Source organism: Phaethon lepturus, unplaced genomic scaffold, assembly GCF_000687285.1.
Source record: "Phaethon lepturus isolate BGI_N335 unplaced genomic scaffold, ASM68728v1 scaffold2416, whole genome shotgun sequence".
Classification (NCBI taxonomy): Eukaryota; Metazoa; Chordata; class Aves; order Phaethontiformes; family Phaethontidae; genus Phaethon; species Phaethon lepturus.
In genome coordinates, this window is record NW_010543868.1 from 33,934 (window position 1) to 51,141 (window position 17,208).

Below are 17,208 nucleotides of genomic sequence, written 5' to 3' on the forward strand. Positions count from 1 at the left end.
CCTTGCTTTTCAGATTAACCCTAAAATACCAAATAGGACAGAGGATGAAATTTATATCTTGAGGAAAGCACATGCATTCACACACCTGCTTGAAGCGACAGCAATGCCATTGATGATGACAGAAACATTGTACCATCCCGCAGCCAAGGCTGGAAGCGTCACATTAACACCATGGTCCATCTGTGCCTGGATCTGTGCCCATGAGCCCCCAATTTGAACCTTGATACCTGACCCTCGGTAGCTGGCAAACTGGGATATTCCAATCTGAAGCTCCTCACCCCCTGCAGAGAGGAGAATGGATGAAACTACTGCAATGTTTCTGGCGACAGTTATTTTAGTATGTGCAACCATTATCCAAGGAGGAGCATGGAGCCCCATCATGCCAGAACAGGTCCAGTCATGTCCATCAGCCCAAAACAAAGACTAGAAGACAACAGTGGCTCTGTGTCCTACTTGTACCTTGCATCCCCAATAAGGTCAGCAGCCACCAGGGTCGTCTTGAGATGTTAGCACCATAAACTTGGCTATGACCATCTAAAGCCACTCTCAGCCTGCTGGTACACAGGATAGGATCCATGTTCCCTTACCATAAATGCTTATCCTATAAATATCTACACCTGATTAGAGCCAAATCCCATTTTTCTAAAGTTCATATAAACTGGAGCTGAGGAGTTTGAGATTTTTCCTAAATCCCTGACAAATGATCCAGACCACATTTTTCAGCCCTACAAAGCTATCTAACTTTAACCTGAGCCTCCCACAGCTAAATGAAAATTTCCTTTGGTACATAAAATCAGATGCCCACATATGCTCCAAAGCACCTTGTTTTCAGGAAACATGTTTCTCTCTCCCATTTAAGCTCTGTTGTGAGCCAAATTACATTCAGGTGATAGAAGATGCTTTCCTTTATTTGCACATACTTCAGTAATAGAAAGGACAAGGGCGGTAGAGAAGGGAATGTCATAAGATAAATTCCTTCTGAAATAGCCTTAAAAATTAGGGTGGTATGCATCAGTCCAAATAAAGGCATTTTTACTGAGACACCTATATCTGTAGCCAACCAAGAAAAACAAAGCCTTTATGGCATGATTCATCTATTGTAAGGAATCCCACCACAGAATCATCTATTTCTCTTCAGTGACTTTGCAAGACATCTAAAACAACAAGCACAGAGACATATTTAGGAGGTGAATCTCATCTTCCTGTCTCCTCTGAAGGGTGTGGGTTCAATTGCGCAGAAGCAAAAAGAAACAGGACAAGAAGGGGTCTTCAAGTCCAACTCCCTGCTGTCATAGACCACTATGTTACATAAATCCCTTTCCTAAATTAATCAAGCAAAAGGTGCTAATACATCCTTACCGTCCCCCTGAGCTGGCCAGCCCAAAACATTTGTCTACCCACAGAATTGCTCCAAAAGAGCTGGTGAAGATCAGCTGCCATAGAACAGCATCATTTCAGAGGGTAATTCATTTCAGAGGAGCCCACTCCTCTTCATTGAGCACGTGGCACTGTTATCTCAGCCACACAGGAAAGTAGCCAGGAGCAGCTCATCTGCTTTACTCTCTCACCTCGTCTTAATAAAAATTAACTTTTATAGGTTGATGCATCCTTCCTAAAGATTCAGATCTGAGCAGCAATTTTGTCTCCCAAGCAGACGCCAGCATCACCTGGCTTTAGCATCACCTCCACAGCAGTCACGGTCAACGTTATCATTCAACTCTGAGGCCTCATCTTTGGAGAAGTCTCTGCCTTCCATGAACCAGGAGAGTCTGTACAAAGCTCTCCTCATCTACCAGCTCCTCTAAGCGGGTTCCGAAGCCAGTACTTTTCAATTCTGCGTGCGCAAAGAGTCAAATAAAGTTTGAAAGCCTGTGAAGTTGAATATATTAATAGCATGAACTCTTTGGACTCTTGGTCAATTGTCAGCTTAATCCTAGATGCCTGGAAGGCATCAGTGTAATTTATTTATTCTTTTTATTATATAGGAGTAAAATTATATTAAAAGATGAAGCCATGGAGGTTCTGAATAAGAGATTGAACTCAGCCACACCACTGTTCATGAGATGCTATAACATTAAGGAATTCCTTGCACCTGGGCTGCCCGCAGCTAGAAAAATCTCCCCTTGGTGCTGTGTTATCTGAATAATATTCAGGTGATAAAGGACTTTTTCTCTTATTTATGCATTCTGGAGTAATAGAAAATTACAAGGGCATTTTGGGAAAGGAATAGAAATTGCGGCAAGAAGTGCATTTCATCACTGGCAGTCACCTAACTCCTTGTGTCCTCACCAAGTCCAGTCAAACTGCTGAGTGGGGGGGAGCTTTATTAAGGTGTGTACTGGAGAGGTTGCAAGAAGAGAGGAAAAAAAAATCAGATGATTGCATCCTTGGAGACATGGAAGTGGGGTGGGTGGGAAAGCAGGAATATTTCTGTCTTCATCCTATCTTCCTTCCTTCCTCTCTCAGATACTACGAATCTGGTGTCTGGTTGCCACACAGAAGTGTAGTAAACTTTCTTCCTAAAAGACTAGTCTGTAAGTGGACACCGTTCATCATTAATGGCTTCTATTCCCCACGCCCAGCCAAAACCTTGTGGGGGGAAAAAAAAAAAAGGGAAATGAGCAAAAAAACCCCAACCCCAAATAGAAACTTTCAAAAGACAGGAATTCTAAACACTCCAGGAGATCTCCTTGGGATTTTGCCCCCACAAAGTCCATGAAGTTTACGTTCATATTCTAAAGAAACAGATCACAAGGTCAAACTGGAAGAAACAGTTTGGCTTGGAAATGGAAAGTAGCAAGAAAGGTGTTGCTTCTCTTCTGCTTTCAGCAACCCAAAATGCACATAATGCACTATATGATCAACCCTTTGGGATCCTGGAGAAGAACACTCTCTAGAGCTTATTTCTCTTGTCATGGCTGGACCTGTTACTAAGGATGAATGGGTGGGACAATTTCAGAGCCGAGTTAGAGAAATGTGATACAAAAGGAGCACTATACCACACCTGACATATTGTGAATATCACCCATACCGGCCTAGGGCAAGCAACTCGTTAGCTCATGTATGCTAGAATAAAACCAACGTAAAACAACCGGGACTGATCAGCACTAGCAGGAAACACAGGGACTACAAGTTAAAAGAAAACAAGAGAAAACCAGTGTTGATCACCAAACTCCATGGACCTAAATCCCCTCTGCATTCCCATCATCAGCAATAACAGCACTTCTACAGACGATGCCCAATACATGTCTGCAGCCTTTTCACCTGCTATGCCACTTCTGTTTCTGCTCAGTGATACGACAGTAGGGTTTAAGGAAGGATCGTACTGGAACAAGCTGGTTACTGTTGTTGACTGGTACCCAGAAATCAGTGTCACATGGACAGCAGCATCTGCTGTCCCCTAGAAACAGAAATGAAGAAAATGTCAGGGATAAGAATGCATCAATTAAAAAAAAGTTATTTCCTGTATTCCTGCATCTCCCATACTTAATAAGTCAGGCACATGGCACTGATGAAATACATATACACACCAGACTCTACTTAAACATGAGCAGTTACATTGACTTCAAAAGGGCATCTGTGGAGAGTTAGCAACCTTAAAACAATCCCAGACTATGCAGATTTTCATTTGCTATACCCATACTAGTAAATTAAACAGTGGTAAGCATATCTAGAAGCACAGATAGTTGTCCCTCTACTTAAACTACTAGTATCGTCCTGGGTATAATTTTGAAATGCAAAGAAAGAGCGCTGTTGCTAACAATCCTTAGGCATGTTTTTGCATGAGAGACAGATAATGTCCAAAGGAGGTCTGGATGTAAAGTAGATTTGGAGCTGAAGAGGGTTCAACGATGTGAGCAAGAGCAGTTGTCCCAGGCTTGTTTAATCTACTAGTAGACAACTGAAAGTGGAGACGTAATTTTGCTGGAGATCAAAGCCCTGGTTTTGTTTATATGAGGCTTAGCTAATGACATTGCAATCTGGATTTTTGCTGTTTCACTGGTTTTCATAAATCACCTATCAATCTATTGTTAATTAAGCTGGTCTAAACTGTAGATGGAGTCCATGGTAAATTGTCCCACAGCCAAGACTTGGCTGATGGGCTATGGTTTGCCCTTCCCCTAGTGTAGCTCAGTCCAGGAAAACATAGAAAGGCCTGTAGGCTGCTGACTGTTCCCAAAAAAATGTTGTTTCTTACCCGAGAGGGAACTTTACATTCAATTCTTGTTGAGTTTCGGTCATCCTCCAAAATTGGGCAAGGCTGAGATCCAAACAACACCAAGTTTACCCCTTCCAGATTGGTCCCCCTGAGAGCCACTCTCAGTCCTCCTACAAAACCAATTATTCCATTACATTCAAGATGTGGAATGATATTTTTGTGTGCAAAGGATTCTTTATTAATAGATGATTACAAAAGAGAGTACTCTCAGTTGACCTGATGATGATCTGCTCTCACCTTGCTGTACCTAGCTGCTTCTCTTTCACCAGAGATCCTTTTTGCCTATTATTTGAATTCTTGTCCATGATACAGGGCTGGGTTTGTTTCTTGGTTTATTTTTTAATGACATACTTATTTAAGCCGGTAAGGTCTGGCCTGTGATCTCAACCTTAGAAAGAAAACCCCAGCCCAAGAATGAAATAAGGAAGGAAGGAAGAAGCACTAAGAATGGAAAATGAGCTTAACACAGCAGGTGTTTTCACAGTTCAAATAGCTGCCAAGCACCCCGCTGTCAAAAAAGCCTGTAGCATGCGTCTATGAAACTTAGGTTAGAAAGGGGACTTGGCAGGGCTTGAGACTTAGCAGACTTGTGATGAAAGTCACGGAAGGTTTGATTCTGTGAAGCGCTAAGCAACCTCAGCTCTCCTTTGTGCCAGCCAGAGCTGAGCCTCTTCAATCACATGCAGGATCATACCCAACTCAAGTCAGACTTGCACTTGATCTTTCTGCAGTACCCTATTCCCATGCAAACAGTCAAGGTGCCCCTCTGCTTTTTCAAGTGACTAGAAGACTCAGGGACATTTCAAAGAGAAGCAGGAAAGAGAACAGGAATGGACATTAATGGCACTTCTAACCCGGACTTTGTTCTTTGATGTAGTTCAGAGACAAATTTTTTCAAAAAGAAATTTTGCTTGAAATTTACAGCTGTTTGCTCTAGTTCTCAGCACTGCAGAGCTTTGCGACTGTGGCTGGACAGACTGCTCAGACTTTATTAACGCAGTGTTTATGTGTACGTGTTAGCACGGCTGTATTACAAACCAGCTGAGCTTTTAGGATGCTTTTCATGTGCGACATAAGTAAACATAAATGTAAAGTCATTACACATTGATTGCAGAGTCTCTTGAACCTTTTCCTCAAAGCATTGTTTCCTGCTAATTCTTTAAAGCAACAGAGAAGTCTAGACATTTCATAGTCTAGATTTCCTCTGGCTGGCAGCAAAACCAGGCAAACAGCAGCAATCAGATATGTTAACAGCAAGATCCTTCCGTCTGCTGGAGCATAGTAGTATCTTTAGAAAGGCATCCCATGCTTCTAGAGCTAGGTCACAAGGAGCTCCCAGCACAGCACAACGGACATTTTGACAAAGAGGAACCTGACGCAGCAAAGTGCACGATGTTTCTTGGCTTCCTCTCCTGTAACTTTAAGTTTGCAGAGCCAGAAACAGCAAGAACTCAAAACTGAAGCCGCTTGTCTAATGTGATAGTTGTCAGATAAGGAGCCTCAGATTTAGAGTACAAAATCCATGTGTGTTGTGTAAAGACTGATGCTCTTAAGTTTTGATATCTCCACTTGTATCCATATGCAATGAAATACTTCATATGTGCACTTTACAATAAGATTGAAGAGAGGTATTTTAAACGGAAGAATTTAAAAACACAGATGGAAGCTGTAATTCTTTCCAATTGTAAATGTTCAAGGCATATGTAATGTAAGATAGCATTATACTTGCTTTCTTTTTAATGAGTGACAGATCACTGTAATTGGGAGAACTGTATTGTCAGCAAAGGAAATGAGAAGCGAGGCCCAAGCACTAAAACTTGCCATTGCTGGCTTTTTTTTTTTTATTTCAGTTTTTTTTTTTTTTTGGGGGGGGGGAGGGGGTTGGGTTTTCTATGAATCAAAAGTGAGTTTTAACCTTAATATACCACATAACGCTCCCATTAGAAAAAAAAAAAGAAGGCAAGAAAAGGGTTAGACTAGCTTTCTTCCCATACACCCCAACAAAACAAAGAAAAGAGGTGGCCATCACTTCTTGCGTTCCAGCTTCGGAACCCTACACCCTACCAAGTCCACTCAAGTGGCTCATCCACAGAGAGGTTCACAGACCACCATTCCCTTCCTCTGCCTGCTCCAAGGTGACCAAGCATGGCACAATCAGTTCTCCAAGCCACATGGCTGAGCTAGCGTCATGCTGCACCTAGGCCAGTACTCCTGCTCTCAGTGGTGTTTGTTACCATGAACAAAACACACCTCAATAATGAAACCAGGAGGTTTCCAGACAACACCTGTGTAACTTCTGCTGCCAGAGTAGACCTGGGTCATGCTGTTTCTAGGTGCATTCTTAGCTGCTTGAAAACAAGTCATGTGCTGAGACTGTTGGTCCTTATTGCATAACCCAGGTGTGTCAAAAGAGTGTCCTCCACATTTCTATTTCGGTTGAGGAGACTCTTCCGTCTCCCCCAAAAAAAGAGTGACTTTTTACAGCGTTTGGTTTGGCCTAGCTGCAGTTGGTTAGGCACCTTGCTGGAACTTCCAGGTGAAATCCTTTCATCTGTGTCACATACAGGGCAGATGAGAGAGCCATAAATGTCCTTCATCCCCAGAGTCCCGTAGAAAAATCTTCCAAGCTCTTGTCTTCAGGTATGGAATATATCACACTTTATTTCCTTTTCTGTTTCCAGGAGAGGAGTGGGAATGGGAATGGAAGGAGATTCAGTTTGAGCTTCTCTAGGTTTCTCAGTTTTGGATCTAGACACAGATGAGTTTTCCATTTTATCACTCAGAATATTAATTTGCTTCAATGGGACTGGGATGAACCGAAGTTTCACAGTTAGGCCAGATTAATTAAAATACTACAAAGTTATGTGTCAAAATGACTATGGGAAGATGAGCCATAAAACACTAATACCCATCCAGTGTGCTAGAATGATACCTGCACTTGAACTTACTATTCCTAAACAAAACTAGTCAGGAAACTGGTTGCCTCAACAAAGAACAAAGGAAAATCTGTCACTCTTTAAGAAACTTGCCCCAGTGTTTTGGGGTACACACAATGTGTGCAGCCATATGATGTCTTTTTCAGCAGGTGAAGACCTGGATAGTGAAAGTACAGAACCACAAAAACACACCGTGAAAAGCAAGAAGGCAGACATCCTCTTAGAGTCTGTCTGGCATTCAGACCTACCAATCTCTGAAGCTGTAGGAGGTTCGATAGCTACCAGCTTTGGTTCAACTCTTAGGAAGATGCCTTCTCCTGTGCTGGCATTGAGTGCGAAGCCATAAGGTCTCACCAGTAATGTCAACTGGTAGACTCCAACTGACAGCCTCTCCATCTGGCAAACCACTTTGGTTTGATTCAATGTTATGACGTGGCAGGTCATGTTGTTCACCTCCACCCGCAGGGCTGACTTCTCCTCAGTGAAGCCAACTCCCCTGATAACTACTGTGGCCTGGGACACGTCATCTGAAGGAATATAATCAACAAGATGACTCATTAATTTTGGTGTAGCAATGCCCAGGATTTACTTTCAACCAACAGTTAAAAGTTTTTACCATCTTCATCAGTACCTCCTAAAAACTACACCACCACTGAGCTCTCATTATCCCCCATAACACCTATTCCTGCCTGTCCCTGTCAAGCTTTTATGTTTTTCCTTAAATTTTTATTAAAAATCACTTGAGCAGAGAGCCACCTTTCACTTTAAGCACCAAGCCTACCGCTGTTTCTCTCCCTTTTATGCCTCTACCATCTTCATGTTGCTGTAGAAACATGTCTGTGCTACATCCTCTAAGACTGGGGAGATGATCAGAAGTGCCCCACAGAAAAAAATACACAGAAAGTGCTGTTTCTATAAAATCAGAAGTTTCCAAAAGAATACACATGCATGCAAAATTTTCAACATCTGGCAGATCTTTTTCGCAGAACAGTGTTTTTGTCGTTTTGTTCAGACATAAAACCCCGTTACCTGACGAATACTCCACATCATTGACCAAGGGTGTCAATTCCTGGCTGAACTGGAAAGAGCATGAACCAGAACAGTTTGCGAGGACATCATTCACCACCACCACCACCTGGAGACAGAGAATAAGGTTACCCCAATCTGGGAAGGGAACAGAGGTGTTTTCTAGAGCCACGTCTACCTGGCAGACCTGCAGAGGGATGTCAGTAGCCACACTGAGCTACCAAGAGCACTCTGACTGTGCCAGCACAGAGCACGGTCAGACAGCTCTTCATCCTGCTGCAGTCTCATTACAAATTTAATTGCAAGGCTTGCTAGGGCAAGAAGATCTTGATATCTCAGAAGAGTCAACTGGCAAAGCATAGAGTATAGGACAGCCCCTCTTCATGTCTCTCCCAGGTATTAAAAGTGTGCCAGGAGGGTCCACCAATGCCTGCAAAAAGCAAAAGCAGACTGTCTCCAAGAAATGCAAGGAGCACAGTTGCAAAGTACTCCGCTTAAATATACACACAGTAATTAGAGGGACATTTTTGACACTTGTTGTTATCAGAAAGCCAGAATAAAGCTTCAAACATGAAGAGGAAATCCGATTGCTGCTGCTCTTCTTGTTTCATTTGGTCTGTCTGAGGGTATAGCTGCACCACAGATGGCAGAGGTATCATAGGTGGTTGAGCCACTGGAAGCAGGTCAGTCCTCACATCCGGGGAACAAGCTCACCACAAAAAGCAGGATGACCTAGCCCCAAACGCTGTACAGCTGGGCATCAAGCGCATCCATCATCACCCTGTCATCGTTACAGTGCCAGCAGCCTTTGCGGGAAGCAAAGCCAGCAATGCGCACTGCTCTGCAACAGCTGAATTTGCAACACGTTTGTCCATCCAGCAGACTCATTCAGCTAGGAAGCCCTCCTTGCTCCCTTTTCACACATGAAGAATTGAGATCCACAGAGGCTGAGGGACTTGCCTAATTCACATAGTACCACAGCCACCATCTCCTTTATTTTGCCCATCAGTGTAACAGCTGGAACACTGCAGATGAATAGAGTGTCATTCCCAAGTTTGGTGGCCAGCAAGGGTGGGAATCCACAGACGATGTCAGCCCTTGGCCACTCTCAAAAGAAAAAAATTGTCTTCCATCACCTATGATGACCATTCTCCCCGCCTGCAGTAGCTCTTGGAGGAAAGTCCTGCTGCACAAACCAGGGAGATAAATCTGACCGATTTATGGCGAAGCACAGAACAGTAGGTTTCTGAAAGGATTTAGTAGCAGAAGTAGGTACCTGAATACCTGTGAGATTCCTGTATCTACGCCACCCAAGTGAATCAATAGGAAGTGTGACAGCACATTAACTCACCTGTGTTTTGTTATTGAAGGTAGCAAGCATGTCCCCAAATATTGGCCCAATAAACACACCCCCATCATAAACCACACGACTAGAAACAGTTGGCTTCAGACCAGTGAGGTTTTCAGCAGACACCTGGCAAAGAACAAAGAATTTCAATTTCTCACCTCTCTCCGACCTGTGATTGTAAATTTAAACTGTTCCCCCAGAGTTCATACAGAGTCATTACAAGGCAGCAAATAACACCTGGAAACCTCTTCTCAAGCTTCTTCCACGACTCTCATCTCCAGGTCTAAATCTTCATTACCCGAGACTTAACACCACCTCCCTGTTCCCATCCTCACCTTGCAGGCAAGAAACAGGAGCAAAGAGATTCAGGAACCAAATTTGCAAATAACCTTCCAGTGCTCAGTAGTATCATTTGGAATTAGGCATGGAAATATCTTTGAATATCCGCTTCTCAAAGACATGACTTTGGGTGAAACAAGGGCCTGTGCTACAACTGAAGATGCAGCTTAAACTTTTTTCACCATCCAGGCCAACGTCTTGAGCACGAGAATTCATTGCTTCATCAAAGATAATTTTACACTTTTAGAAGCTGGATATACAAAGAAATAGTTCTTCTTTTTGGGGAAGCAAGCAGCTCAGTCTGAGTCCTTATTCAAAAAAGACACTTCTACTTAAAGCAAAACTTAAACAATAAATCTCGAGATGGGAGAGTGAACTGAGCCTTCATCTGAAACTTATGACAACCAGATATGAACCCATAAAGAATAGTTCTCAAAAAGAGCCCTTCTTGGCCCATAAATGATACCACAAACCTGTACTGAGCTTCAGTTACTGTACTGAAATATTAATGTGATTATAATAGCTTCCATTTCAGTACAGCAGTCTCTTTATTGTGCAGAACTGCAACAAAGCACAGAAATTACATTCTAGCCTCCTCATTTTGAAGCACAGGCTCTGAAGATGTAATTTCTCCCTGTAAGTGCAATTGTTTTTTTAATCATCTAACCTGGAATTTGCTTAAGCTGCTGCTCCTAATAGGAAGATATATTGCCTAAATTCCCACGGGTGTTTGCATAAAAACAAACATAGGGAGAATGACTCAGCCAAAGCCAAATACATTGAATGGGGTTCAAAGTGGGTGTTAGTAAAAGAAATTACTGTACACTGATAATATTGGGCAAGTCCCCAGTTTTTGTTTTCCAAGTCAGTGTCCAGATGCTTTCGTAGCAAGAGGTTGAGTCTTTGGTCACAATGAAGTCACTGGTGTTGAAGTACGGGGCTGTACAATTATCTGTGTTTTCTTGCAAAAGCTTGCGGAGATTCTGGGAGGAGATGTGCACTGAAACACCTGCAAAAGACATTACAAAGCAATGGAAATCCTCATCCCTAGGAGAGCACATCCACCTGCTCCTTGTAAAGAAAGATGTTTCACTATTAGAGCGAGGCTGTTGTGGTTCAAACCTCTGCAATTGCAAAAAGAGAGCAGAGGGAAATTTACTGGATTCAAAATGCCAAAAGATCTGTGCTATTTAATAGCTAAGAAAGCCTAGAAATTTCTTTCCAGTTGGGACCATCAGAAATTTAGTCTAATCAATACTATTCATTACATGCAACCTATATTTTTAGGAGACATGAAATTTCAGTGTGCAAGTGTCCTGGCTTTAGCCGGGATAGAGTTCTTCCTAGTAGCTGGTATAGTGCTGTGTTTTGGATTTAATATGAGAATAATGTCGAAAACATGCTAATGTTTTTGTTGTTGCTGAGCAATGCTTACACAAGTCAAAGACTCCCTTCCTGCCAACAAGAAGTTGGGAGGGGGCACAGACAGGACAGCTGACCCAAACTGGCCAAAGGGATACGCTATACCATATGATGTCATAGAATCACAGAATATAATCATAGAAAAGTCTGGGTTAGAAGGGACCTTTAAAGGCCATCTAGTCCAACCCCCGTGCAATGAGCACGTCACATTCAATATGTTATCTGGGAGGAGTTGGCCAGGGATGCTACGACTCAGGAACTGGTTGGGCATCGGTCAGTGGGTGGTGAGCAATTATATTGTGCATCGCTTTTGTATATTCTTTTATCACTATTTTCTCTTGCCTTTCTGTCGTATTGTTTTTACCTCAATCCACAAGCTTTACCTTTTTTTTTTATTCTCCTCCCCATCCCATTACAAAGAGTGAGCAAGCAGTTGCATGGTGTTTAGTTGCCAGCTGGGGTTAAACCACAAGAGCAAGTCATGTTCCTTCAAAATAGAAAGGTTGGAACCTTCCTAGATGAAAGAAGCAGGGCTGTGTGGGGAGGGCAGACTCAGTCCGTGAAGAACAGTTTCTAGAGCCCAATCCCAAATAAAGGCAAATGATGTCCTATTTCTTTTGACATAAATACCCATAGCCAAAGCTGCAGGTACAGTAAATCTCACTAAACCAATTCATAAGAAAGAGGGGAAAGCACAAGACCTGGGAACAGAGCAAGAGTAATGGAAAACATTTATAAAAGATGATATTCAAAGCAGGGCACTATTGAGACAACCTTCAGCTGTTGCAGAAAAATCTTAAGTGACAACATGGAGGAAACTTATTTCATGAATATTCTAAGGTTACATTTCCCTATTTTATGATTTGACTTTATAACTGAGTCACCAGTTCCTCGGCCAAGAACTTTATTGTTGGCCTTGCTCATATTAACCTGCTCACCTTCATTCTAAGACTGAGTATTTAAACCAAACACCAGAAAACCCAGCACATCTAAAGGGGGACTGATTCAAGTCAAGCAATGCTATGCACAAAAGCTTTGTGGTATCTGCAAACCAATTACCAATCCTCGTAATCCCAGAAGAGGAAGAATTTTCTGTATTGTAAAAGCTGAATTGTACAGGTCTTGTCATATAAGACCAGAAGTATACACGCTGGAGAAATACCAGCATAATGAAACCTCGGGATGCAAAATCCTAGTTCAGGATTGGATCCAAAGTTCTTTAACATTAAGGCAAATATTTCATATTGGCTGAGTGCATTTTGGAACAACCCCATACCTAACATCTAGAAACACTGCCCTGCCTATAATTCTTAACTCCTGTCTTGAAGGAAAGCAAACGAAATGATCTAGCAACTATCAATGGGTTAAACAATTAAATAATGGGTTTAACCTGCCAGCCTGTACCCTGAGCATTTCAAAAGTTCAATATTGTCTCTTCTTCACTTGGCTTCCTGCAAAGGAAATGCAGGATCTGTACTTGCATCTTCTCTTACCTGATATCACTGTATGGGCCAAGTGGATGCGGAAGGTCCCTCCAATAGGTGGAGATGACTTTTGCAGTCTCTGAATGGTGAGGCTGACTCTCACATCCTCCGTGGAGACATAGAGGTAGCCATACTCTTTAGAGCCTTCCCCAAGAAAAGCACCTCTGTGTGACAGAGAGGGTTCACGTGAAGGCATTAGCAGTCAAGACCCCCACTCCTGACACCCCCATGTCACCAGCAGCAGAGGGATGCCTATGGCAACCACATTCTTGAAGGACCTAAGGATAACATGTTCAGAGCTCAAAAGGAATTGAATACTCCTAACTTATACCTACACAACATAGGCAATGCACACAAGAGAAAACGATGGGAAAAACACCTTTTTTAATCATGCTAGAAGAAATAGTGCCTCAAGTACCAAACACAAGCAAGTCCTGCCCCAGTACTGGTGTTTTTAAAGGACCAACTCAATGTAGCCTTGACAGCAGCTACAACATCAAAGCAAAAAGCTTTCTTACTACACCCTGTAGTCTCCTCAAGTCTATAAAAATCTTAACTCCCCTGAATTACAGTGATATTTTGTATTAGAGTTCACCCAAAGCCCAATTTCAAAATCAAAATATTTTCTCTCTTGCCACTAAAATGCTCCTTTTTCAAAAAGAGACTCTCTGTGGTACAATGATGCCACCATGTGGTTACGTGTCTGGATAACAGCTAAAGGCTCTCAGACCTCAGCCGTGGCATCTGCAGAGCAAATTTCGAGAATACAAAACCAAAGGGACCACTGAGCCTTCTCGTTTGATGTGCAGCCGGCACATCACATTTCAGCTAATATTCCTGTCCTGACTGCGGCAAGTTGCTCAGTTAAGAGAGACAGGTTTGTTTTGAAGATGTCGAAAGACAGTGATCAGCTCACCCCTTTTTAAAGCATGTGCTGATTTCTCTTTTCGGTTGTGATCAATCCACCTCAATCTTCTTCAATGGATTGAGCTTCTTAAATCTTTCTTTCCTAGGCATTTCTTTAGCTCCATAATCACCCTCAAGGTTTTTGTTTGGGTTTTTTTCCAGTTTTTCTAAATTCCTTTGAAAAATATGCTCATCAGTGCTCTATGTAGCATTCCAATGCCAGTCTGGTTAAGGCTACACACCGGAGTAAAAATTCCCCCTCTTTCTGTTAGTTTATGCATATTAAACCTCACAAACGTGCCCCTGTATTCTCATCCTTGCCTTTACCATTGTTAGTTCAAAATACTACATTTGACACTGGCAATTCAATGTGTTTCTCAAGAAAAGACTTTCACAGGTCAAATCCTTCTATGCTCTGTTAGCTAAGTTGACTTCTGCAAAACAGCTGGGTCTGAACTGTGGTTTAGCTGTTTTACTGAATGACTTCTTAGACTTGGGCTTTGCAGGACAATAGCTGATGAGCAGCCGTCCTGATAGGAAAACTGAGGTATAAACTGGATTGCATCAGTTTTTTCTTTTATGCTGACTTGGACTATGTCTCTGAACCCCAACAGGTGATTGATTAATTCACCAAAGCCATGGATTTCACCAAGAAATGCAAGGGCTTGGCTGCTTTGGGAACAGGATCTAATTTTCTTCAGATCTTAGCCAACTCTTAAAGGAGAATCTAGCTGTCTTTACAACACTCAAAACCAGTGACACATTGCTTTGCATTTGCTTGAAAGAGGAGACACCACAAGGTAAGAAACCAAATTAAGTTACAGCAGGATGAGGTTCACCTTCTTCTGAAAGGAGGTTTCCTGTGGACACCTGAGCAAGTCACTTTGGGTGCAGCAACTGAGCCAAAATGACAGCTGGCTACTGCAGAGGAGAAGAGACTGCATCATTCCAGCTTCTCCCTTGCCTGGCTCTATTCCCACCAGGTCCTTGCTGACTTGGCTTGATACAATTCAGCTTTTACAAGACTTACTCTCTGCCAGCATAGTCCTTTAATGTAGCGCGCTCTGATCTGATCAACCTATGCATCTGCCTCTTTCATTGTTGAGACTTCCAGAATACAAAGCACCTCAGTAAACAAGGACACATCAGATGGACTTGCATTGCATAACGTGGTATTTGGTGTCATTAAAGGTGTTTGGGAGCATCTCTGGCTGGTCTCCATCCACTGTTCAAGAAGGGCCAAATCTCCTAGTCTTAAAGTAACTGAATCCCACTCATACAATGGAACTTCAATACCAGAATCAGATATCTTCACTAAGATGTCTACAATATATGTTCAAGATCCTTGAGCAAAGCTCAAAACACTCATGTGCTGATAGTGAAATTAAGTATCTCAATTCAGAACTGCAGCCCATCTACTGAGTACAGACATCCGTGCAGGATGCAGTAATCTAAATAGTCTGAACACAGGCTATTTGGAATGCCTAGAGAAGAAGACTCCAGTGAAAGCACAGGGATTGCCAAGCTGCAGTCTTATCCTCCGCTGCCTCTCACGTCCTGTCTTAGACGACAACCAGCTCCAGACATGTCACAGGGAACTGCAAGAAGTTATTACAGGGTTTTGATATAATCTACTCACTGTCCCTACCTTGGAGAGAGAAGGGGCAGGCTTGCACCACAGCCAGACACTGTCCAGGACACATTGTAAGTGGGAGATGACCCCACCACAGATACTGCTTCAACCATCCTTCCATCTGGCCAAGGTGGTTTGGGATCTCTCTGAGAAACTGAAAGAAAAAGAGCACCAGCATTCATTAGAGCAAGGAGAACAGCTGGTACTATGCCTAGATTATTTTCATTTCCTAGGTGGAAACATGTCTGCTTGGGGGTTTTTTGTTTGTTTTTGTGGGGGCAAGACGATTCAAGAGTTATATTTGTAGAAACACATTTTCAAATAAACCAATAATACTGATATTTGGCAATTCCTTCTTGACTGTTTTCACAAAAAAAAAAAGTCTATTCAAGAAAACAAAATTATTTTTGTGCCTGTTGTTCTCCTTTGAAAAAGTTTCAACTAGCCCCATCATTAAAGATTTTAATGGAGTATCCTGGAAAGACAGTAACATTAACAGAAAAGAAGAAAAAACAGATTCTGTTACCAGTCACAGCTCTGTCTGCGATGACGACTTCATCAAGGTAAAATGACTCAGAAGTTTCCTTTTGCAGCTCAGGACTCAGCAAATCAATCTGATTCACAAACACCGGGGAATTGGCAGGGAGGTCCTGGAGAAGCTTGGAACATCTCACACATTCCTCCCAGAGGTCAGTACAAGTAAATGTCCAGCTGGAAGACATCAAGATTGTACAATCTCTCTTCTGCTGTGAGGTAGTGGCAATAACCAGTTTTTGAGATGTTTTGTGAAACTTCCAGGTAACATCAGATACTGCTGTTACTACACTATTGTTTTATACACAACACACTTGCTCAATGACTTATGATCACCCTCTACACGTCTTTGTGGAGTTCCCCACAGTGAGAAACCAAGCTTTATATCTCTGTTTAGGTGTCCTCCTCTGTATCACAAGAGTGGGATGTGGGAATAACTACCACTGCTCTATTTTTGGCAAAAACACTACGATAATGTCAATGACCTCAGCAAGGGTCAATCCAGAGTTCAGGTCCCTTGGGAATACCAGGTGATTGCTCGAGGCTCCCAGCTCTCTCCACCATGTAGTAATTTAATCCCTTTCTTCCCCTTCCAGACATGCACACACACAACCCCCTCACACAACCTTACAGATACCCAAGCTGCCAACTTCAATTCCTGAAGTTCTTCAGAGACTCCTGATTTTTCCAAAGTCTGCCTGCCCCTAACTTTACTTCTAACACCAAATGTTTCCCACCCATGTATTCTAAGTGAAATAAAGAAAATCAAAGACTACACCAACTTTCAAAACTTCGTGTACCAATGGTCTTATAAGTTTCCTGGAAAAAAAATTCAGTTCATCTGTGTCAGTACAGAAAATCCACTGACTGTTGACAAAGACACCATGAAATTAATGTCCTCAGAAACCTCCTGGTGTGCTTACCAGAGGCAGAGCAAACTCTCCATCTGTGCATTACTATAGTGCAGATTTACTGTGTTTACAAGGAACACGCAGATTTACAGAGTAAGCCCTCAAAAAGAATGGAAGCATGTTGCAGGAATGCCTTTGCAGGGACAGACGATGTGCCAGCTTACCCCAACTGACAATCTGTTCCTATACAAATAAGAGCTTACTTCTCCCAGTTTTCCTAGTACACGTTCTTACAATGGAAAGTGTCACCTCTGGAAACTGTGTCTGGATACCTTTTAGAATCAGTTTCATTGAAATCCCACGGGCAAGTGAGGTTCCTCTTCACTGAACACGAAGAGACATTGGTGTAGGACACCAAGATACGAAGGATATTACTCGTAAGGCCTTTATGTGCAAAACACACCTGCAAAAATGGGGGGGAAACACTTTCACAAATCAAAACAGGTAATT

The 17,208-nt window shown here is 42.4% G+C and overlaps 1 protein-coding gene across 1 annotated transcript in view; it reads right to left on the reverse strand.

Moving 5' to 3' along the window:
• Positions 1 to 17,208, reverse strand: part of LOC104616272 (fibrocystin-like) — a gene marked incomplete at both ends in the record, with an annotated part of 47,514 nt that overhangs the window by 19,211 nt on the left and 11,095 nt on the right. Inside the window, 11 exons of the mRNA XM_010288457.1 lie at positions 86 to 281; positions 3,265 to 3,400; positions 4,199 to 4,329; positions 7,404 to 7,682; positions 8,185 to 8,290; positions 9,533 to 9,655; positions 10,693 to 10,877; positions 12,784 to 12,938; positions 15,329 to 15,467; positions 15,840 to 16,024; positions 17,031 to 17,161. Coding sequence (XP_010286759.1) covers positions 86 to 281; positions 3,265 to 3,400; positions 4,199 to 4,329; positions 7,404 to 7,682; positions 8,185 to 8,290; positions 9,533 to 9,655; positions 10,693 to 10,877; positions 12,784 to 12,938; positions 15,329 to 15,467; positions 15,840 to 16,024; positions 17,031 to 17,161 — 1,766 coding nt within the window. The remainder of the gene's footprint in view (positions 1 to 85; positions 282 to 3,264; positions 3,401 to 4,198; positions 4,330 to 7,403; positions 7,683 to 8,184; positions 8,291 to 9,532; positions 9,656 to 10,692; positions 10,878 to 12,783; positions 12,939 to 15,328; positions 15,468 to 15,839; positions 16,025 to 17,030; positions 17,162 to 17,208) is intronic.